The 21,090-nt window shown below is 48.3% G+C and overlaps 1 protein-coding gene across 6 annotated transcripts in view; it reads left to right on the forward strand.

The window, feature by feature from the left end:
- Window positions 1-21,090, forward strand: part of HMBOX1 (homeobox containing 1) — a 135,022-nt gene that overhangs the window by 90,053 nt on the left and 23,879 nt on the right. For all 6 annotated transcript variants that reach the window (XM_079968839.1, XM_079968842.1, XM_079968840.1 and 3 more), the window contains exons 3-5: window positions 281-766; window positions 2,641-2,726; window positions 13,410-13,520. In XM_079968839.1, coding sequence (XP_079824965.1) covers window positions 281-766; window positions 2,641-2,726; window positions 13,410-13,520 — 683 coding nt within the window. The remainder of the gene's footprint in view (window positions 1-280; window positions 767-2,640; window positions 2,727-13,409; window positions 13,521-21,090) is intronic.

Genomic DNA, 21,090 nt, shown 5'->3' on the forward strand with positions numbered 1-21,090 from the left:
CCAGTGTGGTGTAGTGGTTAAGAGCAGTAGTCTCGTAATCTGGTGAACCGGGTTCGCGTCCCCGCTCCTCCACATGCAGCTGCTGGGTGACCTTGGGCCAGTCACACTTCTCTGAAGTCTCTCAGCCCCACTCACCTCACAGAGTATTTGTTGTGGGGGAGGAAGGGAAAGGAGAATGTTAGCCGCTTTGAGTCTCCTTCCAGTAGTGATAAAGCAGGATATCAAATCCAAACTCTCTCTCTCTCTCTCCTCCTCACTTTCTTCCCCTGTGTCTCCGCAGCCTGCTGGAAACCATGTTTCACTACACCGACGAGCCCCGGTTCACCATAGAGCAGATCGACCTGCTTCAGCGCTTGCGGCGCACCGGGATGACGCGGCACGAGATCCTGCACGCCCTGGAGACCTTCGACCGCCTCGACCAGGAGCACAGCGACAAGTTCGGCCGGCGCTCGGCCTACGGGGCCGGCGGCGGCTCCTGCAGCAACAGCACCAACAACGTGGCTGCCTCGTCCTCCACCGCCACGGCCTCCACCCAGACGCAACATTCGGGGATGTCCCCCTCGCCCAGCAACAGCTACGACACCTCTCCACAGCCCTGCACCACCAACCAGAACGGCCGGGAGAGCAGCGAGCGGCTGTCCGCCTTCAACGGGAAGATGTCGCCCACGCGGTACCCTCTGGCCAGCAGCATGGCACAGAGGTCGTACAGCTTCGAGGCCTCTGAAGAAGACTTGGACGTGGACGATAAGGTGGAGGAGCTGATGAGGTGAGCTCTTGGGGCTCGGGGTGGGGCGCGCTCCTGTTGGTGGGCTCGCCGTTACCGCCGCATCCCTTAATTCTGGCCTCCCTCTCCTCAACCGGGGCGTGCAAGGCGGTTTGCTGAAAATCGGAGAAAGCACAGAATTTCTCTGTGGGACCCCCAGATGCCATCTAGACCAACCCCTGCAATTCAGGGATCTCAAGTGTAGCATCCACAACGAGGGGGCATCCGACCTCTCCTTGAAAGCCTGCAAGGAAGGTCTATCGTCTCCCGTGGGAGACCGCTCCACGGTCAAGGAGCTCTTCCACTGTCAAGGAGTTTTTCCTAACGTATGTAGATTGGAAATCAGGGTACAATTAGAATAGAGGGGGATATCTCTCTCTGTGTGTTTTATTATTTATGTTGTATTTTTCCTCTCTTTTCTTTCTTCCTTTGCCTTCCTCCCTTTCCTTTTGTTGTTTCTCTTTCTTTCTTTCTAATTTCATTTATTCTAGATAGAATTTTATTTATACAGTGGTACCTCGGGTTACATACACTTCAGGTTACATACGCTTCAGGTTACAGACTCCGCTAACCCAGAAATATTACCTCGGGTTAAGAACTTTGCTTCAGGATGAGAACAGAAATTGCATGGCGGCGATGCGGCGGCAGCAGGAGGCCCCATTAGCTAAAGTGGTGCTTCAGGTTAAGAACAGTCTCAGGTCAAGAACGGACCTCCGGAACGAATTAAGTACTTAACTCGAGGTACCACTGTATTGTGAAAACTTTAATGAAAATTTCCTGGAGAAAGTTCCTGCTGCTGTTTAGTGGCTGCTCCCAGATAGAGAGAGAGAGAGGGATGGATGGATGGATGGATAGATAGATAGATAGATAGATAGATAGATAGATATCATGTTGTGGATGCTTTAGTCGAGATCCCTGCATTTCACGGGGTTGACCCTCGGTGTCCCTTCCAGCCCTGCAATCCTATGAATCAGTGTTTTAATTCTATTAGTGTATAATTGTTTTTTTTTTCAAATTATCGTCACCATCCTCTGACCCTAAGTTTTCAGATGTTCTTATTTTACCTTCAAACTGCCTTGAATCACCGTCAGGGAGAAAGGTGGTTATGAATTATAATTATTATAATAGTAGTCAGAATTTCATGCGGCCCAAGCAGGCCTTAGATCGGGGTGGGGAACCCAAGGGCCGTTTCCCCATCTGGTCTGTCTTCCGAGGGCCACAAGACAGTGGTTGGCAGGGCCAGAGGGAAAAGTGGGCGGAGCAAGGAGCATAAGTTCGTCATGAGGACACGTTCCAGCCGGGCAAAAGCATTTGGGGTGGGGTGGGGGTCGTGGGCAGAGCCCTGAGGCCAGACAGCAAGGCCTGCAGGGGCCTAATTTGTCTACACAGGCTGGCAGCAGCCCTCTCAGGATTTCAGACCGGCCTCTTTGCCAACCCACCCTGAAGATGCATTTGATATGCAAAACATCTTCTCTGTCCCCGAGTTACGGCTAAGTAATGTGCTAAGCTACACCCCCATGTGCAACACCCTAGTTTGATGTCAGCGTCATCACTGGTGGGAGAGATTTATTCATCCCTCCGTAATGAAACTTTGTGCATCCCATATGGCCTGCATGAATTTACACGGACCGCGAGTCATCCGTTCTCCTCCTCGTGCGCTTTGATCAGCCGGCGACACGGATTAAAAGCAACATCCGACGGCCATCCGTCAGGCCCTTCACTCCCTCTGCCGCCCCCCGCCCCCCAATTAAACGCGTCTTCAACTCTGGCCCTCTTTCTTGCCCCCTCTCTCGTTTTAATCTTCTTCTCCTTCTTCCTCTCCCCTCCCCTCCCGTCCACCCTCCAACCCCTCCAAAAAACTCCCCCTGTTTTGTTAGGAGGGACAGCAGCGTGATAAAAGAGGAAATCAAAGCCTTCCTGGCCAACCGGAGGATTTCGCAAGCCGTCGTAGCGCAGGTAACAGGTAAGAGCTTGGAAACGCCTCGCCTGGACCCCCTCTCCGTAGCTCAGCACCGCCGTCTCGCCGCGCCTTCTCCTGCCGGCGCAGATGTTGGGATATCGCTTGGCTTTCTGCATTGCGGTGCAAATCTGTCAGCTTAGTCATGATAATGTATGCCTTTGATTTAAGACCCATTGTGGAACTTCCCTGGTGAATCAGTCTCTCTCTCTTTCTCTCTCTGCACCTCCCTTTCCCTGCCTGGTCTTCTCTCCCCCTGTTCCTTACGCGCCTTACGTCAGCAAGATATCTCCCTGCTTTTCTTAGGAATGTTGTAACGAGCGTCAAGTGCCTAGCGCCGAAATGGCTTTGTTTTTAAATTGTGAACGTCATCCACAGCCCTTCCCTTGGGCCCGGGAAGGTGAGGTTCCGGCCCTTTTAGGATCCGGAGGAGGACGTCCAGGCCTTGTGGGGTGCTTGGCTGGAAAGGGTTAATTGCGCCCACGTTGTTTCATTAGCCCCATAACCCAACCTGCCTACTTAAGCCAAGCAAGGGTTAAACACTAAGGCTGTCTCCTCCCAACCCTTCGTGTTGCTTTCGGCGGTTCTCAACCTGCGGGTCCCCAGATGTTGTTGGACTACAACTCCCATCATCCTTAGCTAGCAAGGCCAGAGCTCAAGGATGATGGGAGTTGTAATCCAACAACATCTGCGGACCCACAGGTTGAGAACCGCTGTGCTAGATGCTAAAGAGAGTGAATGGCTCAGTCAGGACAGCATAAGGCTCTTAGAATCGTAGAGTTGGAAGGGACCTCCAGAGGTCATCTAGTCCAACCCCCAGCAATGCTGGAATCTCAGCTAAAGCGTCCGTGACAGATGGTCATCCAACCTCTGCTTAAAAACCTCCAAGGAAGGAGAGCCCACAATCTCCCAAGGGAGACCATTCCCCTGTCAAACAGCTCTTACTGTCAGAAAGTTTTTCCTGGTATTGAGTTGGAATCCCCTTTCTCGTAACGAAGCCATGGGTTCGAGTTCTACTTTCCGTAGCAGGGGAAAAAACAAGCTTGCTCTATCTTTCATGTGACAGCCCTTGAGATACTTGAAGATGGTTCTCACATCTCCTCTCAGTCTCCTCTTTCGCAGGCTCAGCGTACCCAGCTCCTTCAACCGTTCCTCATAAGGTTTGGTTTCCAGACTCCTTGATCATCTTGGTCGTCATCCTCTGCCCACCTTCCAGCTTGTCAACATCCTTCTTAAACAGTGGTGCCCAGAACTGGACACGATATTCCACGTGTGGCCTGACCAACGCAGAATAGTGGTACAGTGGTACCTCGGGTTACATACGCTTCAGGTTACAGACGCTTCAGGTTACAGACTCCTCTAACCCAGAAATAGTACCTCGGGTTAAGAACTTTGCTTCAGGATGAGAACAGAAATCGTGCAGCAGCAGCAGCAGCGGGAGGCCCCATTAGCTAAAGTGGTGCTTCAGGTTAAGAACAGTTTCAGGTTAAGAACGGACCTCCGGAACGAATTAAGTACTTAACCCGAGGTACCAGTGTACTATGACTTCCCTTGATATGAACACTCGACTTCTGCTGATGCAGCCGGGAACAGATTCCTTGGTTTCTTCAGCATCCTGCCTCATCTCTGTCTTCTGGCCTCCCTCCTGCGTGTGATTCTGGACCGCTCACTAAACCCTGTTGCCCCTTCAGCTTCCGACACCTCCTCCTCCTGGTCTTCTCCCTCTGCCCAACCATCATCATCCCATGGCTCTGAGTCTTCTTCTCCTGAGGGTTCCTTTCTCAGCATCTAGCCAGCCCATGACATTCTACCTATTTACTCTTTAGCTTATGCACCACTGAGTACAGCAGGGCTTGCTCCCAGTTAACTGGGAGCATAAGCCGCAGGGAAATTCCCCCAGCTGGCCTTGGCTTTTAGGGGGGAAATTTGTTTAGGGAAGTTTTTAATGTTTTTTTTTTTTTTAAATAATATTTATTAAGATTTTCCAATTACAACAAAATATAAAAAAAACAAAACATCCAATTTTAAAATCTTTTTCCCAATAACATCTTTCCGGGACTTCCCCTCCCCTCCCCCTCCTGTATTCCAGTTCTTACAAATAAACAAGAAAATTCAACAAGTTCTTATCCCAAATTTAGACTTATTATCATTGACCCAATTTTAAAAATATTTTCCCATCCCCTAAAATCGACCTGTTCCCTTCCACGAGTTCCCCCCTTTAATATGCAATACAGATTAAAATAGAAAAGAGTAACAAAAATAATTTTACACCCTTTGGATTCCAAATTTCCCTCCCCCCTTTCCCGGTTGCGTTCCCAATGTTCCTCAACGTCTGATGTCTTCCTGGAGTTCCCACATCTCTCTAAGCCATAGTCCTTTCCCAGTCATCTTTAATTTCGAATGTCCAATCTTGGAAAGAATCTGTCTCAAAAAAGGCCCATTTCTTCCATCCAGATTTTTATATCTAGGAGTAAAAACTCCAATTTTATTTCTTTAAGCCTGTCAAATCTGGATGTCCCAAATGTTCCCTCTTCCAGCTTTGTCCAGTTCTTCTTATTTTTGTTGTTCTTGTTGATCTCACTCCTCCTTTCTTTTTTTTTTCCCCCCTGCTCTCCTGCACAAATGTTCTAATTCCAAAAGCTTCTAATTCCTCTACAGAGGCTTGTTATTCAGGAACAAAACATTACGTCAAGTCCCTTCCATTCTTCAATAGATAAATCTATTGTCTCCTTTAGTGTGTAGACCTCTGTAGACAAAATAGTGTTCCATTTCTGCAGTTTCCCAGGAGATAGAAAGTTCTGGTCAAATTCCACGCCAACAATGCTTGTAATATCCCTCGGCTCCTCTAGGTGGTTTGCAATAACTGAATTCCCTTCCAGATCACGTCCAGTCAAAATAACTTGTTATTCCTTGTTTAAAACAATTTGTATCCAATTTATAACAAATGTAACCGGCAAAGTCCTCATAACAAAGTCTCTGTTTTATTCTTCCGCTTTGACAGCTCTTTGACAGCTGTCAAAACCTCTATTTCTCTTCTCCCGGCGCTCTCACAAATCGCTCCCAGGGTTCGGGGGGGGGGGGTTTGCTTTTTAATTCAATTCAATTCCACTTTTCTCCTCCAGCTCAGTCTTATGATTTTCCCTCGCGAAGTTAATAACTTTATCAAAGTAGGGTTGCACGCGATCTTAGTTGTCAAATCCTTTGCTTTAACTCTTCTACAACAGGGGGGGGGCTGACTTCCTTTTTACGCCTCCCCCGCTCGCTCCAAATTTTTTTTTAAAAAATTTATCCCCCTTTTTAGTCCAGGTTCCGATTACTCACGGGTTATTCTTTTAAGTCCAGATTTTCAATAGAAGAAGTCAGCGCTCTCCGTCGAATGGCATGCGGCTTCGCTCGGCAGGGGAAGCGAAGGACTCAAAGCACCACCCCCCCCGTCACCCGCTCCGCAGCCTTTAAAAAGGCTCCTTCGCGGGTCGGGGGGGGGCTCAAAAGGTGCCAGCCGAGTCACCATGTCCATGGGTTTCAACGCCCATGGTTTTTGAGGGTCCCCACGTCGCCGGCGCGGTAGGACCCAGCCCCTGCCGAGCAGGCTCCCTCCAGAGCTCGGAGGGAGTCCGCCATTCGGCGATGGCGCCAACCCGGAAGTGTGGGAAGTTTTTAATGTTTAATGCTGTACAGTGGTACCTCTGGATGCGAACGGGATCCGTTCCGGAGATCCATTCGCATCCAGAAGCGAACGCAACCCACGTCTGCGCATGACGTCATTTTAACCTTCTGCACATGTGCGAGCAGCGAAACCCGGAAGTAACGTGCTCCGTTACTTCCGGGTCGCCGCAGCACGCAACCCGAAAATACTTATCCCGAAGCTGTATTGTGTTTTTAATATTTGATTGGGAGCCGCCCAGAGTGGCTGGGGAAACCCAGCCAGATGGGTTAGGTATAAATAATAAATTGTTGCTGTTGTTATTATGATTATTGGCTAATACGGGAGGCCTGTTGCACCTGGGAGCCGACTGCAATGACGACAGCGTAGAAGGGCAAGTTATAAATCTAAATAACAAATAGATACAAAGACTAAATTAAATAGATGGATCATATCTCATGCATCGTGTGGTGGCAGAGCCTGGAGCGCTCGCTGCAGAAGTGTGTTGCCTGCCTACGTAAGGACAATAGCTTTGCTTCAGATCTTGACAGCTGGGCCTTTCCGGCTTAAGTGAAGGGCTTTGTGAGCCCCCTCCCCTTAATTTGTCATTTCAGCGCAGGCCGATTCCGCGCATAATTCCCCTCTCTTCTTCTTCTGAATAAGCAGCAGCGAGCTTCTGGTTTATTGCTGTTAACTCCCCTGACCCAGGCAGGCATTTTACAAAGCAGCAGGCAGCGTGCTCTGGGAATGTGAGGTTTAAATCAGCGGCACAGGACCTTTATCGTACATTTGCTCGTATGAAAGCTTCCAGGGGCCGGGGGCCAGAGGACGGTGTGATCAGATGGGAAATGGGGTAGAGTAGCAGATGAAACCCTCTATTACAGTGGACGCTCGGGTTGCGAACGTGATCTGTGCACGATTCACGTTTGCAACCCGCATCTGCGCGTCTGTGCACATGCGGGTTGTGATCCGGCACTTCTGCACATGCGCAAAGCACAGTTTAGCACTTCTCTGCATGCGCGGCCACTGAAATCCGGTACTTCCAGGTTTTGGCGGTCTGTAACCCAAAAAAAAAGCAATCTGTAACCCGAGGTATGACTGTATTAGTCATCATAGTAGTAGTAGTATCTTGCCCTGCATTCATAGATCTTAGGGTGCTTCGCAGCCTAAAAATAGTACTACTGGTAGTAGAAATAATAACAATAACAATAATATCTATACCCCGCCCATCTGGCTGGGTTGCCCCAGCCACTCTGGGCGGCTTCCAACAAACATAAAAACAAAATAAAACGTCAAACATTAAAAACTTCCTGACACAGGGCTACCTTCAGATGTCTTCTAAAGGTTGTGTATTCCTTTCCTCCTTGACACCTGATGGGAGGGAGCTGCACAAAAAAACACACAATCCACAATAAAAACAAGCAGAGAAACAAATCAATATCCCACCCCCCCTTTCTCCCCTCATCGCCTCCCACAGCACATTTAAAAGGGTATCTGATGTAATCAGCCGAAGGCCTGGATTAAGAGGAATGTTTTTGCCTGTCGCCTAAAGGTGTAGAATGAAGGAGCCAGGAAGGCTTCCATGGGGAGAGCATCCCACCTGTTCTCATGTTGTCACTCTCGTGAAGGATGTACATGAAGATATACTGTGTCCAGTTCTGGGCATCCCAATTTAAGAAGGATATTGAAAGGTGGAACCTGTGCAGAGGAGGGCAACCAAGGTGATCAATGGTCTGGAAACGAAGGCTTATGAGGAGCGGTCGAAGGAGCTGGGTAGGTTTAGCCTGGAAAAAGAGGAGACGGAGAGGAGATATGAGAGCCATCTTCAAGTATCTCATGGAAGAGGGAGCAAGCTTGTTTTCTCCTGCTCCGGAGGGCGGGATTCGAACCCGTGGCTTCAAGTAACAAGAAGGGAGATTCCGACTAAACGCCAGGAAGAACTTTCAGGCTGTAAGAGCTGTTTGAGAGTGGAACTGCGTTTCTCGGGAGGTTGTGGACTCTTCTTCATCGGATGTTTTTAAGAAGAAGTTGGATGGCCGTCTGCTTTATTTAATGCTTCAGTTAAGATTCTTGCATTGCAGGGGGTTGGACTAGATGCCCCTTAGGGGTGCCTTCCAACTCTACAATTCTATGATTCTTTGCACAGCAGGCTATCTTGCAGTCACGCTAAAGTCACCCACCCCACCCTCTTTCCCTCCCTACCTCCGAGCAAGAAATATTTCTGTATTTCAGGGGCAGATTCTATCTAAGCAGGGCCTGTAAGACAGAGTTGTTCTGCCTGGCCTTTGGCTTGGAATCAACTTGATCCCCTCCCCCTCTTTCCTTTTTCCTTTCTCCTCCTGTGATGGAACTCCTATTTGGGGACTTCCCTGGCTTTCTTCTGGCCCACGTAGGACCAGTTTGGATAGTTGGCCTTGGTGAAGACTTGACGTTTTCATCCCCCAAAAAGTTTTTGAGTTTCTGCTGAAATGAGGCTGCATTTTAATGTTGTATTTTAATCTTGTTTTTTTTTTAAGTTGTATTTCAATCAATTGTTTTATATCTGGTGTTAGCCGCCCTGAGCCTGGTCTTGGCTGGGGAGGGCGGGGTATAAATAAAATTTATTATTATTATTATTATTATTATTATTAGCCACAGGACTTGGGAAGTGGCGTTGGTGGTGGGGATACACAGATCAGGGCTGGTGAGGAGGAATCTGGTCTGAGTAGAGGGCTGGAGAATAAAGCCTGGGAGACCGCTTGAGATTTTTTGTTTGGCTTTCTCAGGCATGCCACCTTGAGGTCCTTAGAGAAAAAGGGCAAGCTATAAATGCAATGGAACAATAATAAAGTAATGCCATGCAGCAAAATAGAGCAGAAAAGCTGAAAAAAAGGAAAAACCCCAAAAGCGTGCTGCTGCAATTTGTTGTTGTTGTTTGCAGTTGTTGTTGTTGTTGTTGTTATTATTATTATTATTATTATTATTATTATGGGAAGCCCTACACAAAGCAGCAACTGATAAGCACTAGCCCGGAATAATAATAATAATAATAATAATAATAATAATAATAATAATAATTTATTTATACCCTGCCCTTCCTGGTTCAAAAACCGGGCTCAGGGCGGCTAGCAACAAATTTAAAACACTTCATTATAAAAGCAGCATAAAATACAGTATAAAAACATGAATAACAATAAAATTCAAAAATCAATTACCGCATTTTTTGCTCTATAAGACTCACTTTTTCCCTCCTAAAAAGTAAGGGGAAATGTGTGTGCATCTTATGGAGCAAATGCAGGCTGCGCAGCTATCCCAGAAGCCAGAACAGCAAGAGGGATCGCTGCTTTCGCTGCGCAGCGATCCCTCTTGTTGTTCTGGCTTCTGAGACTCAGAATATTTTTTTTCTTGTTTTCCTCCTCCAAAATCTAGGTGCGTCTTGTGGTCTGGTGCGTCTTATAGAGCGAAAAATACAGTAAATAATCCCCAGGACTAGCTGGCTGAATTGGTCCTGCTTGGGCCGGCGAGGAGGCCAGGGGAGAATTAGCTGTGGGGTTTCAGCGCGGGTGATCTCAGAGCAGAATGTGGAAGTCTTTTATTTATAGAAGCTGCCTTTCAAGGGTTGTGTAGTAAAACAAACAAGACACTGATGGGCAGGGCAGCTTATTAATAATACGCAGATAAGGTGAATGACAGGGTGCAGGAAGACCCAGTGGAAAGGGGCTCTTCCTTTCATGCTTGCGCCCTCTAGAGAGGAGATTGGGGGAAAGCACACAATGGGAACTAATTTGGGATGCGGGGGAACTGTAATGTGGGAAGGGGGTCTCCCAGGTTCATCAGCCCTAGTCGTGTTCCCCAGGCAAAAAGGGTGTTTCAGTGGAAACCAGTCTGCTGGCAACCAAATAAAAATTCAAAAAGAGTACGTTTCAAATGTCGTTTTTAAAATACTTTGTAAAAATAAAGCTCTGCCCCAAAGCTGTGAATTATGAAGTAGATAAAGAGTCTTTTAATGTGTCAAAAGCCCTTCCTTTGATCACAGTGGCCTGGTTGGACTACAACTCCCATCATCTCTAGCTGGCGGGACTAGTGGTCAGGGATGGGAATTGTAGTCTGAAAACAGCAGGGGGCACAAGTTTGGGAAACCCCGATCTAGTCTAACCATCCGCAGCAAAGGATCCACAGCTAAAATTCAGGAATCGGTTCACACTAAACCAAACAGTGGCACAAATGCATGGGGCTTGTAGGGAGGAGGTATTGTGGCCATTTCCCCTCCTCCTCCGCATTCTGCTGCTGTGCTAAAGTAAACCATGGTTTGGCTTAGCACACTCTCAGAACGTGAGGTCGTGTTTTCGCTCTCTTGGTGCCATAGTTAGGCCGTTCGTCAAAGGAGCATGAAACCACTAAACCCAGTGCAGTGGCAACCAAGGAAGAGCAAAGAAGCCACAATGTCCTCTCCCAGAGCCTGTGATCATGCGCAGTAAACCGTGATTTGGCTTAGCACAGGGGTCTGCAACCTATGGGTCTTGGGCCAGCAGTGGCCTACGGGGCTCATCTAACTGGGCCAAGGTGACCCCTGCTGCCCCCTGCTGCCCGCTCTTACTGACTTCTCGGTTGATGGTGCCTGTGCGCATGCCCACGGGCGCTCCTCTGATCTGGATGTGCACTGGAAATAGCATGTGCGCATGCGTGCAGGACGGATGCACACACACTATTTCTGGGGCACATTTAGGTCGGAGGAGCGCTGGAAATAGTGTGTGTGCACACGCATGCGCGCTTCTCCAACCCAGAAGAGCATGTGTGCTCACACGCTGCTGGGCATCCTCCAACAGACGAAGCATGGACCAGCCCATTGTCCTGTAAGCTTGCCAACCCCTGGCTTAGCGCCACACGTGAGCCGGTGCACTGAGTCATCTGTCTAGGCATTTGAATCCAGATCCTAAAAATAACGCACAGGGGGGTGTTTAATGAATGATACGCTTCCCGTTTTGAAAATGTGGAGAGAAGTAGCTTTTCTGCCTACCACGGAAGTTACGGTTAATCTCTGCCCCTCCCAGGAATGCCAGCTTGGCCCACGACCACGGGTGCCCAGGGCTGTGGGTGCCATGCAGCTTTCATGGCCTTGGCACCGAAATTTGTGGGTGCCCGGCCCCTTCATGGGGCATGGGACGCAGGTACCGCTGTGGGTTAAACCACAGAGCCTAGGACTTGCCAATCAGAAGGTCGGCGGTTCGAATCCCCGCGACGGACTGAGCTCCCGTTGCTCGGTCCCTGCTCCTGCCAACCTAGCAGTTCAAAAGCACGTCAATGTGAAGTAGATAAATAGGTACCACTCCGGCGGGAAGGTAAACTGCATTTCCGTGCGCTGCTCTGGTTCGCCAGAAGCGGCTTGGTCATGCTGGCCACATGGCCCAGAAGCTGTACGCCGGCTCCCTCGGCCAATAAAGCAAGATGAGCGCCGCAACCCCAGAGTCGTCTGCGACTGGACCTAATGGTCAGGGATCCCTTTACCTTTATCAGGGTCCCCAGGGCCCCAGAGAGTTGCCTATGGCCCCTCCCCACACCAAAAAATTCATTCCATTTCTGGGAATATCACCCACTCTCTTTTTTTCCGCATGCAAAGTTATCTTAAAGATGTGGCAATTTCTATCACTTCCTTCCCGGTCTGCATTTCTGATCCACCCAGGAATGGCTGCTGTTTACTCCTGGGTAGTGCGCATGCGTGGCTGGATCGTTCTGTCCAGAGCAGAATGAACGGCCGAGTGAGTCATTCCATTTCCTGGTGGACGTGTTCGTAATGTCCTATAAGCTGCTATTCTGCGCTCATTGTCTCTCTCTCCCCCCCACAAGTCGTTGGTCGTTGTCTATCTATGTAAGCGGTAGGAGCAATTAATCACAATAATGTCATCTGAAAATTCGGTCTCTTAAATGTGAAAGCTCAAAGCCATATATATATATATATGGGCTCTTTTTAAATTAAAATAAGAATGCCCGGGTCTGTGTATTCTAGCTCTAAAGCACCCAAACTGTGTGTCCAGAGTAGGGTTAGGGATCCCAATCCAAAACTGGTGTCACGATGTTCCACGCACCTTGCAAAATGTGCCTGGTGGAATGAAAACTCAATGTAGGATTTAATGCAGAATGGGGATATTAAGGCAGTGGTTCCCAAAGCAGGGAATTTACCACCCCCTGGGTGGCAGTGGGATTACCCAGGGGAGTGCCGGGGTGCTAACTTGAATAAAATATTGGGGGGCCCAGGTAAGCCCTGCCCCACATAACTGATCACAAGATGCAGCTCACACAACCACACCATTTGAATGGCAATGCCCATAAACCCTGCGATATCCCTTTTGACACGAAGCGACCAAATGTGGTCGCACCATAGATTTTGTCTGATGGCGTTATGATAAATAGACAATTTTATTTTCAGCTCCTTTCCTAATGCTCCTTGGCAGGACGATAATTGGGAACAGTGTGTTGTCCGTAGAGCGTGATGAAAACTTGTGCGCAAGAGGAGGAGCCACATGGTGTGGCAATCAGTTGCATAGTTTCTCTTTCTCTCTCTGTGGACTCATACGATACGATACGATACGATACAATATGATACGATAATCTTTATTGTCATTGTCCCATACAGAACAACGAAACTGAAAAATCTACATAAGACATTCAAAACCCAACAAGCCTGCTATCCCAGCTATCCCAACCTGGTTAGCCCCCTAAAAACTCTGATACCCCATTTTTAAATACAATATACTCCCATACAGACTCCTTACAATGCGTTTAAAACTAAAATTGCATTTGGGTAGAAACTGTTTTTCAGGCGGATGGTCCTAGTCTTTATAACCCTCAGCTACATTAGTAAAAAAAACCAGTGTTTTGAATGCGTTATAAACATGCAACACCAGATGGCGCTGTAAAGCACAAACTTTTTCTTTGCAATTTTACATAGCAGTTGTTTTTTTCTTTCCATTTTATTATAACGTTTTAATTTATGACTTATTTACAGCAGGTTTCCCCCCCCTGTGTGTAGACCCACCTTTTCTCTCTCCTCTCTTTGCTCTTGCCTGCAGGTATCAGTCAGAGCCGGATCTCCCACTGGCTGTTGCAACAGGGATCGGACCTGAGCGAGCAAAAGAAAAGGGCCTTTTACCGATGGTACCAGCTTGAGAAGACAAACCCCGGTAAACAAAACCAAGCCGAGACACTCCAGCTGTTCCCTCTGAACCAAACCTTTTGCCCAGCGGCTGTGAGTGTTGTTGGCTTCATCGTGCTTCGGTCGGCATGGACCCTCCCCTCCCTCCCTTGCTCTCTGCCCCACCCCCACCCCAGTTACAGTCCATGCTCAGGAATGGGGGTGGGTGGGAGTGGGAGGAGACTTGCATTGGGGAGAGGAAGGTATGGGGCCTTCCCTGCAAACGGATCTGTATCGGGGGGCCTTGTTTTCCAAAGAGGGCTGGCAGAGGTTTGGGGCGTGTGTGGAATTTACGGTGTGGAATTGCAACTTGAAAGATACCAAAGTGCACTGGACAACATTGCATGGCGATTACTTCACTTGTCAGCAGGCGGCGTGCCTGTTTTGTTTAACCGGAGGGAGACTGTGGGACAAGAATGGGAGCTTTAAATGCCATGACAGCTATCGCCTGTGGCCTCTGAATTACTGTTTATTTGGTTTCTGTCCTCCCGCCTCTCAGTCCTAAAGGGTAAAGGGACCCCTGACCATTAGGTCCAGTTGTGGCCGACTATGGGGTTGTGGCACTCATCTCGCTTTATTGGCTTCCCGCCGGAGCGGTACCTATTTATCTACTTGCACTTTGATGTGCTTTCGAACTGCTAGGTTGGCAGGAGCAGGGACCGAGCAATGGGAACTCACCCCGTCGCGGGGATTTGAACTGCCGACCTTCTGATCGGCAAGCCCTAGGCTCTGTGGTTTAACCCACAGCGCCACCCGCATCCCAGTCCTTAAGTCCCGGTCTCAGTCCTTAAGAATTCCCAAAGGCAACAGGCATAAGATAATGCAATAAGAGTTTGCTCAGCATGCAGTGATGCAGAGGATTGCAAATAAGAATAAGAATAAGAATAAGAATAAGAATAATTTATTTATATGCCGCCCATCTGGCTGGGTTTCCCCAGCCACTCTGGGCGGCTTCCAACAAAAGATTAAAATACAATTGTTTAGTCATTTAGTCATTTCTGACTCTTCGTGACCCCCTGGACCAGAGCACGCCAGGCACTCCTGTTTTCCACTGCCTCCCGCAGTTGGGTCAAACTCATGCTGGTAGCTTTGAGAACACTGTCCCACCATCTCATCCTCCGTCGTCCCCTTCTCCTTGTGCCCTCCATCTTTCCCACCATCAGGGTCTTTTCCAGGGAGTCTTCTCTTCTCATGAGGTGGCCAAAGTCTTGGAGCCTCAGCTTCAGGATCTGTCCTTCCAGTGAACACTCAGGGCTGATTTCCTTCAGAATGGATCGGTTTGATCTTCTTGCAGTCCATGGGACTCTCAAGAGTCTCCTCCAGCACCAGAATTCAAAAGCATCCATTCTTCAGTGATCAGCCTTCTTTATGGTCCAGCTCTCACTTCCATACATCACTACTGGGAAAACCATAGCTTTAACTATACGGACCTTTGTTGGTAAGGACCAGCAAGCCACTCCAGTATCCCTGCCAAGAAAACTCCATGGACAAAGACAACAAATGCTAGAAACTTGCTTTTTCTTTAAAAGCTAGAGGATTTTGGTACATCTGAGGTTGGGGGCTGCCCCCCCACAATTTCTGAATACCCAGAAATCTGCTGTGCAGATTAGGTAGCAGATGCTTTTTTAGTTCTTCCAGTCGGTCCACCCGGTGCGTGTTTCTTCCTCCTGCAGTGAGTGAGGCAAAAAGAGAGGTCTTTGCCCTTGAAGACGACACGGCTAAAACATGGTGGGTTTTTGGCTGGTGTCAGTTCTCAGGGTTAATTCTTGGGTAAGCCTGTAGTGAGTGGCTCTCAGGCTCTTTAAGGCCTTTGGAAATTGTCCAGGCAAAACAAAATTGAGTCACTTTCAGCTGAAGCAGGTAGAGTGCTCTGGAACAACACACTGGCTTTCTTTTCCTCAGAAAGCAAGCAAAAAAACAACAACCCCTTCCTTCCACCTTTTTGTTTTGTTTTGTTTGTATGCACTTTCTAAAACACTCCCTCCTTGTTTTGTGTCTGCTGGTAGGTAGTTTTGCACTCTATCACTAGCTATCTTCTGGCATAAAAATAGGATGCACATATCTCTTTATAGAAATTAAGCAGTAATATTTAAGCTGATATGTGCTTCTAATCTGCCCACCTTCCTTCCTTCCTTCCTTCCTTCCTTCCTTCCTTCCTAACATCCCTTTCCTTTCTTTCATTCCTTTCCTTTCCTTTCCTTTCCTTTCCTTTCCTTCCTCCCTCCCTCCCTCCTTCCTTCCTTCCTTCCTTCCTTCCTTCCTTCCTTCCTTCCTTCCCTGGCTTTGTCAATGAGGATTTGCAATTGGAGGCTACCTCTTCTCTTACCTCCAAAGTAACCAAAAGGAATAGGTGTGCTTTTCTACTTGGGGGGCTTAGCCCACGAATTGCCAAGTGGCAGTCCCTGGATTTGCCTTTTTAGAAGGACCATGGCTCGTTGATAGAGCACTTTCTATGGGAAATCATTGGTCCCCCTAGCTCTGATTGTTTACACTGACTGGCAGAGGCTGTCCTGGCTTCCAGTGACGGCTCTCTCCCAGCTATGGCCCTTCGTGACGTCTCCAGGCAGCAGATAACAGAGGGGGGCCTCTGCCTCAGATCCTGCACAATACCAGGCTGGAGGGACAAAACAATCTTACCGGTTAAAGGGCAGTTTTGTATTTTAATGCAGATTTTATGAGACGGCCACTTCCTTCTGAAAAGCTGAGGATTTTTGCTTTGCCCCGATTTTATTTTTGTCAGGCGCATCTGTCGCTCTGAGCTCCTGTCTTCCATATGTGACTTTTTAGAAATTAAGAGGGGGACCCCCCAGCATGTACGGCCACAGCACATGGAAGTTTCCATGTACCTCTGGCTAACAGTCCTCCAACGAAGCTGAAATCTGGGAGATTCACGACAGGCCAAAGGGAGGTCCACAACTCATAGCAAAGAGTGGAAGATGTAGGGACAGCCACCAACTTCGCGGAAGAGAAGGCTATCCTAGGAGCACAAGAAGAGCATTGCTGGATCAGGCCAATGGCCCACCTGGTCTGGCATCCGGTTGACAACATGGGAAGCCGTCAAACCAGGATCTGAGCCCAAGAGCAGCACTGTCCCCTCCAGCCATTCCATCAACTGGTCTTCAGGAGCGTTGCTTCGTCCAACCATGGAGGCCAAGTCAAGCCACCATGGCTAGCCATGGTAGATACTGTATTTTTCGCTCCATAAGACACACTTTTTTTTCTTCCTAGAAAGTAAGGGGAAATGTCTGTGCGTCTTACGGAGCGAGTGTGTGGTCCCTGGAGCCGAATTGCCCAGGGGCAAAAAGCAGATCATGCTATATATTTTTTTGAAAGAGGGAAGTGGGTGTTGAAACAAAGCCGCTGATCGTTTGCCGATTGGGGAGAGAGATAAGGGACGCTAGAGATAAAGGAGGCTGCCTGGGAGGGGGGAGGTAAAGACAGCAAACTTGCAAAGGGGGGGAAACAGGAAGACTAAAGCAATAAGGAGAGAAATTAGAAGAAAAGGAGGAGCAAAAAACTGCTCCAGCTAAGGAAAAGACACTAAAGGGAAAGACACTTAGAGGGATGGGACTGTTGAAAGGAAACAGCTGATCGGTGGGATCTGGAGAGAGATAAGGGATGCTAAAGGAGGCTGCCTGGGAGTGGGGAGGTAAAAGCCTATGGATCCTTAGGATTTTTATATTGGGTCACCCCAAATTCACCATCAGATCACATAGCATGTCCATGGCTACAGCCTACACCAAAAAAATCAGGCATCCACTGTTTACTGGGGCTACAATGGTGCAAAAACGTGGTTACAAAGCATGGATCCACATGGATCCTCAGGATTTTTGCATTGGGTCACCCCAAATTCACCATCAGATCACAAGTGTGTGTGGCCATAAAAATCATACAGCCACCGTTTCATTCAGAATATTTTTTTCCCTTGTTTTCCTCCTCTAAAAATTAGGTGCTTCTTATGGTCAGGTGCGTCTTATGGAGCGAAAAACACGGTAATTCAAGGAGGATAAGTCTGGTCAGGGCTTCTAGTCACATCAGCTGTGCTCTGCCTCTGCTGCTGGAAGTCGCATGCCTCTAGACACCAGCTGCCGGAAACCACAGGACGGGAGAGAGTGCTGCTATTGCACCCGAGTCCAGTTCATGGGCTTCCCATAAGCATCTTGCTTGGCTGCCGCGAGAGCAGGGTTCCGGACTAGAAGGGCCACGAACTCTCAGGGCTCTCCTCCGCCAAGCTGGTTGGCGCTTCTTCCCGCAAGGGCCCTGCGGCTCACCCGCCAGCGTTCCGAGCAAAGTGCGTTTGGGAACCGAGTCGGAGCTTTGCCGCATTGGCCGACCCACCTCGGAGCTCCCACACTTTGACAGCAGTGGCACTGATTCATTAGGGTGGACCAGATCAGTCTGGCAGGGCCAGCAGGTAGCCGGCCAAGTGGGAAAGGATGAATGAGTTCCCTTGGCTGAGCTCCCCGTCTCTTCTTCCCTTGGCTGTCACAGACTCGGGCTCGGCTTGGAGATGCGAGGCATCAACCACCTGCGTCCCTTTCGGGGATGTTCTTGTTGTTTTTTTAGCACAAATGCCAGAATGTCCTTCCTGAATTTGCTCCTGTATTTGCACAAAACAAATGAAATACCGTGAAAATCCCTGAAACAAGAAGTAATCGACCAGAAATATTATCTTATGAAAATAAACTAAATAATAAAAATAAAAAAGTTTAAGGAAAAAAATTAGAAAAAACTAAAACTGAACAAAGCCTTAACGGGATGCTGGCTACAAACCTCATTTCAGTTTCCTCAGAAGGAAATAGAAAAATCATGAACCTTAAATGACCAAAATTCAAAAAGAGGGGCTAGAACTCCCAAAAAGTCTGAAGTATTGTAATCCTAGCTCGACCTAGGTGAAGCAAAGTGCAGCAATAAAGGATTGAGGACTCAAAGGTACAGTTTCTAATACTGAATTTACAAAAAGGGTTTGAAAACCTAAATGGCAAGTTTTAGACAAAGCCCAACTTAAAGGAAGCAAAGCACAGTAATAAAGAGTTGAGGACTCAGCTGTGAAAATTCTAGTGTTGCCTTCACAAAAAGGTTTTTTTAAAACCTCCTCCTCCTCCTTCCTTCTTTGGCGATCCCTCATAGCCCAGTAAGATTGTCTTCCATGAACACGGTTTTACCAGTGAGTCTGTAAGTGACTGTGGAGGCCAATTCTGGATCCACACGTCCTTCCACAGTGGGGACATAGGTTTCCGGGCGGGAGTTGGTCACGGTGTGGATTTGCCAAGCGTACCTTCCTATTAGCACGTTTCTCCCTTTCGTCCTGAGTTCAAGTGTCTTCAAAGCCCATGACACCTTTGGTAAAGGCTGTTCTCCAACTGGAGCGCTCGCAGGCCAGTGTTTCCCATTTGTTGGTGTTTATACTGCATTTTTGGGGGTCCCATCTGGCATGGTAATGTTGACACTGGCTGGCAGCAGATGCCTCTAGGGTTTTGGGAAGGGAGTATATCTCTGCCCTACCTGGAGCATCTGGGGTTGCAACCTGGGGTCTTCTGTATGCAAAGTAGATGCTCTGCCAATGAGCTAAGACCGCACCCCAGCTGCTGAATCAGTACTAGAAATTAGGCCGGTGCCAGGCGTATTTTGCAACAAAAGGTTTTGCAACATTAAAACATCAGTCATTAAAATCTTCCCTAATTAGGGCTGCCTTCAGATGTCTTCTAAAAGTCTGGTAGTTGTTTTTCTCTTTGACATCTGGTAGGATGGCGTTTCACAGGGCGGGTGCCACCACCTCTGCCTGGTTCCCTGTAACCTCACATCTCGCAACGAGGGAACTGCCAGAAGGCCCTCAGAGCTGGACCTCAGTGTCCGGGCTGGACGATGGAGGTGGAGACGCTCCTTCAGGTATACAGGACTGAGGCCATTTAGGGCTTTTAAGGTCAGCAACAACACTTTGAATTGTGCTCGAAACGTACTGGGAGCCAATGTAGGTCTTTCAAGACCGGTGTTATGTGGTCTCGGCGGCCGCTCCCAGTCACCAGTCTAGCTGCCGCATTCTGGAATAGTTGTTGTTTCCGGGTCACCTTCAAAGGTAGTTGAGAACATATAGGGTTTTTCTTTTTCTTTTGGTCCTCTTTTTAACGAAGGAGGGCCTCTGTAATGCTCCTCTTACAGAATTTATTTGCATCTGGATGCTACATCAGCACAGAAATCTGTTTCCAGCCCCTGCCCCCTGCTTTGACGTTGATTGTACTGACTTGATAGAAGTCCAAGCGTGTTTGTTTAACAGGGTTTCCCAAACTGTTTTTTGGACTCCAACTCCTATCATCCCTAGCTAGCAAGACCCAGTGGTCAGGGATGATGGTGGGAATTGTAGTCCCAAAACTGCTGGAGAGAGACCCAAGTTTGGGAAAGTCTGGCCTAGATGACTTTAAAAGTTTGGGGAACCCTGGTTTAAGGGAAGGGATGCAAGTCAGCGGTTTCAATCCCCGGTTACTCCAGGTAAGGTTGCGAAAGACTCCCCCCTGAAATCCTGGACAGCTGCTGCCAGTCAGTGCAGGGAATACCCAGCCAGAGGGACCAACTCTGTGCAAGGCAACTTTCTAGGTTCCTTTGGTACGTTGGGTCGGATCATTGGCCCCCTGCTCTGACTTGAAAAGCATGTTTCACGTGGCTTTGCCATTCTGATCCCACCCCCCCAGCGAAATAAGGAGCTTGGCAAAAGAAAAAGGAACTTTTTTGGGGAGCGGTGGTTTAAACCTGCATTGCTTTTGGGTGGAAGAATTAGGGCCTTCTCTGAACTTAGACCTCCGGCTTAGCTGCAGAGGAGTTTTGGCGTGTTCACGAGCATTTCAGCAGTTCGGAAGCAACGAATGATGATGATGATGATGATTAATAATAAAGCACATCTGCCCTCTAGATTGAGGGACTGTGGGGATCTGATTATGGGCAGCAGTGTGGAGAAGGCAGAACTGTCACAGCGGTGGGCAATCCTTGGTCTACTATGTGTGCAAGAGAGGGAGGGATACAGTATATGAATTATGTACAAAGTAGATGTGGAGGAAATGGGGTTGTAAAGTTATAGGAGCTTGGTTATATAGTCATACCTCGGGTTACAGACGATTCTGGTTGCTCGTTTTCGGGCTGTGCACCACGCTGAACCCGGAAGTTACCGGAACGGGTTACTTCTGGGTTTCGGCGCTTGCGCATGCGCAGAAGCACTGAATCACGCTTTGCACACATGCACAGAATAATAATAAGAATTTAATAATTTATTGTTTTTACCCCGCCCATCTGGCTGAGTTTTCCCAGCCACTCTGGGCGACACAGAGGACCAAATCGCAACCTGCGCTTGCACAGCCACAGCTCTGCGGGTTGCGAACGTGCCTCCCGCACGGATCACATTCGCAACCCGAGCGTCCACTGTACCTGCGTGCCTTTTCACCTGAGCAAAAGAGGCTTTTTTAAAAAAATGAAAGAGCAGGCGTGCTGTAGTTTTAGACGAGCTCCTGTTTCATCAGGGCAGGTGCTGTTTTAGAAAGAAGCAAATTTACGGAAGGTCAGTCTTCATGGCT

This window comes from Podarcis cretensis (assembly GCF_951804945.1).
Source record: "Podarcis cretensis genome assembly, chromosome: 3".
Lineage (NCBI taxonomy): Eukaryota > Metazoa > Chordata > Lepidosauria > Squamata > Lacertidae > Podarcis > Podarcis cretensis.